The sequence below is a fragment of the Prunus persica genome, chromosome G6 (assembly GCF_000346465.2).
Source record: "Prunus persica cultivar Lovell chromosome G6, Prunus_persica_NCBIv2, whole genome shotgun sequence".
NCBI lineage: Eukaryota > Viridiplantae > Streptophyta > Magnoliopsida > Rosales > Rosaceae > Prunus > Prunus persica.
In genome coordinates this window covers 10705384-10711026 of record NC_034014.1, presented here as the reverse complement: position 1 = coordinate 10711026, position 5643 = coordinate 10705384, and the positions used below count along the sequence as shown (strand labels likewise).

The following is a 5643-nucleotide window of genomic DNA, read 5'->3' as shown; positions in this document are numbered from 1 at the left end:
TTATTTTGAGGAAATGATTATTCCGAAAACCCATTTTTCATACTTAGTCAATATTTTTACATAAAACAACTTTTCATATATGATATGAATGCATGAAGGAACTTAAGGTCAATCTAGGTAAAATGCCTTAGATGTTCAATCCACTATAGAGTTAAACCCTATTTGGTTTATGTTAAAATTTCTTGAAAATTAGTCTATGGAGCTATGAACTTCCATGGGAGAGAAATTTGTTTTAATGGACACGGACATGGGACCAAAACAACCCACCAACATTTCTCGCAATATGCTTTAAAGCCGGAAGGACCAAAATTTTCTCTGTCTATCCCCATACTTTAGCTTTACAAAATAGAAAGGACAAGGAAATAAACACCTTTATTTATTTATTATTTTCACTTGTAGAAGTTACGTACTCCCTCTATATAAAGCCTATGCAATATAGCAGGAAGAGCAAACCTAGCTCGATCACCAAAAACCCTCCACTCAGTTATGCAATTGCAATTCCGCTCTTTGCTCATGTGTGTGCTGCTGCTTCTCCTTGGCTTTGCATTGGCAAATACCAATGCTGCCAGGACAGATTCACCCGTTGTTTGTGCAACTCTCAACAGAACCAATTTCGATACTCTTTTTCCAGGGTTCACATTTGGCACAGCTACAGCAGCTTACCAAGTCAGTGCCTTATGGGGGCTTAATTAGTGTTACTCTTTAATTTGCTTTAATTTTGTGTTTCATATAGTTACATAGGTTTAATTTGATTTCAACTTCAGATCATCTAGCATGAATATTGGCATCTTCACTATGTGTATCGTGTTATATAACTTATATATGTATGTACATTTCAGTTAGAAGGTGCTGCAAACATAGATGGTAGAGGACCAAGCGTATGGGATGCCTTCACCCACAACCATCCAGGTCTGTTGAATTCAAACAATCAATTAGTTAACAATTCTTTTTTTTTTTTTTTTTTTTGAGTTGAAACTAAGACCTTACCCAACAAAGAGGAGACAACTCCACTAGACCAGAGAAGATCGTTAGAAAGTTGTAAAAATTTGAATAAGTCTATGCCATTTAATAAGGGTAATCATGGAAAATAAAATTGAAGCTTTTACTATATTAAAGACATTGTTTAAAATACGAGAGGAATAATACATCGCATGAAAAGAAGTGAGAAGTTCCAAAAACAAGGTTAGAGTGAAGGCTAGCATTCTCCTATTTAAATATCTAGATAGTTAAATTAATTTGTGTGTTTATTTCTAAATAACATTACATTTGGTTAATTGCAGAAAAAATCACCGATGGCAGTAATGGAGATGTTGCAATTGATCAATATCACCGATACAAGGTTTCAAAATAACATCATTTTATTATATAGACCTTCTAAATTTGATTTGAACGCACGACACTGAAGATGAGATCCTTAATTTTGATCTTCTTTCTTATAATTATGTATATTTTTTGTGTCATTACAGGAAGATGTTGCAATTATGAAGGATATGGGGTTGGATGCTTATAGGTTCTCTATCTCATGGTCTAGATTGTTACCTAGTAAGTTGTTCATCCGCATCCACATATTTTATTGCCACCAATCACTTTATAATTTAACATCTTTTATTCAATTTAATTTCTATTTCTCAGTAGGTTTTGACTCATATTTTCTTTGTTTTGTTTTAATTATTAGATGGAACACTAAGTGGTGGAATTAACAAGAAAGGAATTGAATACTACAATAATCTCACCAATGAACTCATACGGAATGGTGATACAGCTATCAATCTCATAAATCCTCCTAATATATAATAAATACATGCACGTATTTAATCGAAATTTTATTTTTCGTTTACTGGTCATGCTATATATAGGTATAGAACCACTAGTGACACTCCTCCACTGGGATGTTCCCCAAGCCTTGGATGAAGAATATGGTGGTGTGTTAAGCCCTCGTATTGTGTAAGTGAACAAAAGTTATCCTTTGTATAATATTGATAACTTAATTATATAAATACTAATATATATATAACAAATTTTATTTTTAAATGTGTACAGTGATGATTTTAAAGCATACGCAGAACTTTGTTATAAGGAATTTGGTGATCGAGTAAAGTATTGGACCACACTTAATGAGCCATATACCATTAGTAACCATGGTTATACAATCGGGATCCACGCACCAGGACGATGCTCTTCTTGGTATGACCCAACCTGCCTTGGTGGAAATTCGAGTACTGAACCATATTTGGTGACACACAACCTACTCCTTGCTCATGCAGCTGCTGTAAAATTGTACAGAGAAAAATATCAGGTACTTTAGGACTTGTTTGGTATCCTACTTGGATCCAATTTTATAAACTCAAGAACATATTTTAAGTTCAAAGCCACAAAAATCCGTTTGGTAAGACCATTTTTAAAAACTCAAACCTGAGAAAAACTCAAAAACACCCCCATTATTAAAAACAAAAAAAATAAGGTTTTATATTTTTCTCTCTCTCTCTCTCTGTCTCCGCCCTCTCCCGTCTCTTTTTCTCTTCTTCCTCTCTCGTCCCTATCTCTCCTCACTCTCCCGTCTCTTTCCCTCTCTCAACTTTTCTTTGTTAATTTCAATTTGGCAATCTAGGGTTCTTAATTTTCTGATTTTAATTTCAATTTTTTTAGATCTAAAAAATAGTTTGGAGTTCAATACCAAACAAGATTTTAGATCTTAAAATCACTATTTGAAAACTCATATTTTTAAAAAGAATCATAGTGTTTGAATTTAGTTTTTTTTAGTAGGATATGAAACAGGGCTAATTTTTTTCTTTTGGTTTGAATATTGGTGTCCTACGAATAACTAGTATTGAGTAACAACATAAGTGGGAATACTTTATATATTCAGATAAACAATGGTTGTAATATTTTTTTTTTTCCTCTAAATCTATTTTTAAAAAAATGATCTTTCTTGAGCAGGCATCTCAAGAAGGAGTGATAGGAATAACAGTTGTATCACATTGGTACGAGCCCGCTTCGGAGTCACAAAAAGATATAAATGCTTCAGTTCGAGCTTTGGATTTTATGTATGGATGGTAAGTATATTATATTATTTTATAAATCATCGCATTTAAATGCTTTATTTATGCATTATAACATTGGCAAGCTAGCTAGTAGTACTTTATATAATACTTTAAGTTCACGCTTGGAATTGGCTTATTTTCATAGGTTTATGGACCCATTGACAAGAGGTGACTATCCGCAGAGCATGCGATATCTTGTTAAAGAAAGATTACCAAATTTCACCGAAGAACAATCCAAGTCACTTATTGGCTCATATGATTATATTGGAGTCAACTACTATTCTGCTAGATATGCAAGCGCTTACCCTGAGAATTATTCTATTACTACGACTCCAAGCTACCTCACAGATGCTTATGTTAATATTACAAGTGAGTACAAATTGAAAACTTCAAGTAATTAATTAAGTTCTTCAAATACTACTATTCATATATTGGTGATACTAATATTCATATTCATATATATATATATGTTGTGGCAGCTGAGCTTAATGGGGTCCCCATTGGTCCACAGGTACACATCAAATTATTTGCTTCAGTTATTGGCATTTTGACAATTAATACCTATACATATATTTTGTTTTCCACATACATATATAACTCTTTAAAGTATCGCTAATCTTTAAATGGGATTGCAGGCTGCTTCAAACTGGTTATATGTTTACCCAAAAGGACTTTACGATCTTGTACTCTACACAAAAAAGAAGTACAATAATCCAATTATGTACATTACTGAGAATGGTAATTAATACCTTTAAACATTAATTTATTGCATTATCAATAATGTTTCATACATATGTATAATGGTGTAAAATTCAGTACTAAATGTATATGATACTGCATTATATTGCAGGCATGGACGAGTTCAATAATCCCAAAGTATCCCTTGAGCGAGCCCTTGATGATAGCAATAGAATTCTCTACTACTATCGCCACCTATGTTACCTCCAAGAAGCAATTTTGTAAGTTTTTGTCAACAAATAAATTTAGGCTATATATGTATCGTCTAGCCTTCTTACATTTTGGTTATTTAATCACTACATTGACTAGATTATGTTCCTTTTTTTTGGTGTTTGCAGAGAGGGTGCTAATGTACAAGGATATTTTGCATGGTCATTGCTAGACAACTTTGAATGGAGCGAAGGATACACTGTTCGGTTTGGTATCAACTATGTTGATTACGACAATGGACTGAAAAGACACTCAAAAGTCTCAACGCACTGGTTCAAAAGTTTTCTCAAGGGATCCTCAATTAGTAAGGAAAAAATTCGAAGACGTGGGAACAATAATGCTACGGCTCACAAATTTGTGTATCAAATTTGAATCCCAAAGGATGGATAAAGTACAGTGGCTCCTCCATTGTCGTTGTGCTAGTTGTTTGTGATGTTATAACTTTATGTTTGGCTCTTTCTGAGTCGGAATAAGTTGCAAAAACTCATTATGAGTTAGTTGTCTCTCTAGTAAGAGTTTGGTTTAATTTTACTTTATGTTGTTGATGTGCTTGGTTTATCCAAGTTTGTTGGCTTTATGCAGTGGAGGTGCTTTGCTTGTTTGTGGATGTGGTTGGAGGGATACCTTATTGTCTTGATGTTCTTGATGTATCTCTCATGTGTTTATATTTGTCCTTGTGGTCAGTGGCCTTTTATGGCTAAATTATGAATAAAAAATAAAAAATTACAATAAATGAATGTTGAGCTATGACCGAAATATTTGCCACTGGGCCCACCCACTTCATTTATGCCTTCCCTTTTGTTGTAATTAAAAAAAGGGTATTTCATCAAATTGCCCCCTGAACTTGTACTTAATTATGAATTTACCACTAACCTTTTTTTTAGAAAATTAAGGACTCGAACTAACTTTTATTCTCAATGTTCCCCTTACCGTCTAAATCATCAACATTTCATCCAATTTGCCGTTAAATATGAGGGCAAATTGGTCATTTCATATATTAAAAATAATTAAATACTTTACAATAAAATAATATGACCTAAAAAATGAAGAAAAATGTTGTAAATAATATAGGTGGAGCCCACATAAAGAGAAATGATGGTGTTGAGTATGGTAGTCAAAAGGAGAAATTATGGTATTGGAAAAGGATTCATGTTGGTTTTGATTCACCATCTATCATCAGATATCTGGAGCCTCTGACAGGTGATATCTTTACTGCCCGATTTATGAATTGTCATTTTGATAAGACAATCTTCCCATCATTAGGGGGGAGAAAAATCTGTTCCTAAAGAACAACAAGGCAAACTCATTCCTGAAGAATGACGTGAATTATTATAGGATGTACCCACTTTGTCTCGTCTCGATCCTCGTACCACCCAATGCAAAACCGAAGTGAGAAGGATCGTTCACCTCCAAAGTATTGTAAATCAGATGCCAGATGCATTTAATGATGCAACAAAGGTGATGAAATCACATATCCCAGTTGCAAATGCACATGCAAAGATTGATGTCCATAATGGACAAAGTAATCTGCTAGCAAATGGTTCATCTGTTGCACGCCTGAAGCGTGGCAAACCACTAGGCACAAAGGATTCAGTTCCCCGAAAGAGGAAGTTGATGGCCAAAATGAATCCAAATGAAATAAATGGAGAGCCCA

The 5643-nt window shown here is 33.8% G+C and overlaps 1 protein-coding gene across 1 annotated transcript; it reads left to right on the top strand.

Annotated features, from left to right (window-relative positions):
- Positions 434-4736, top strand: LOC18773594 (beta-glucosidase 24). Its single transcript, XM_007208392.2, has 13 exons — positions 434-666; positions 840-909; positions 1281-1339; positions 1467-1542; positions 1676-1753; positions 1857-1944; positions 2041-2296; positions 2938-3053; positions 3187-3410; positions 3521-3552; positions 3677-3779; positions 3892-4000; positions 4118-4736. Exons 1-13 carry the CDS (start codon positions 487-489, stop codon positions 4359-4361), a joined length of 1635 nt encoding a protein of 544 aa, XP_007208454.1. The 5' UTR covers positions 434-486; the 3' UTR covers positions 4362-4736.

Excerpts from the sequence above, each read along its gene's own strand:
- LOC18773594 (XM_007208392.2), top strand. The coding sequence starts at position 487 with ATGCAATTGCAATTCCGCTCTTTGCTCATGTGTGTGCTGCTGCTTCTC. Across the intron at positions 3,411-3,520 it reads TGCTTATGTTAATATTACAA|CTGAGCTTAATGGGGTCCCC; the intron begins GTGAGTACAAAT and ends ATGTTGTGGCAG. Across the intron at positions 3,780-3,891 it reads TATGTACATTACTGAGAATG|GCATGGACGAGTTCAATAAT; the intron begins GTAATTAATACC and ends ATTATATTGCAG.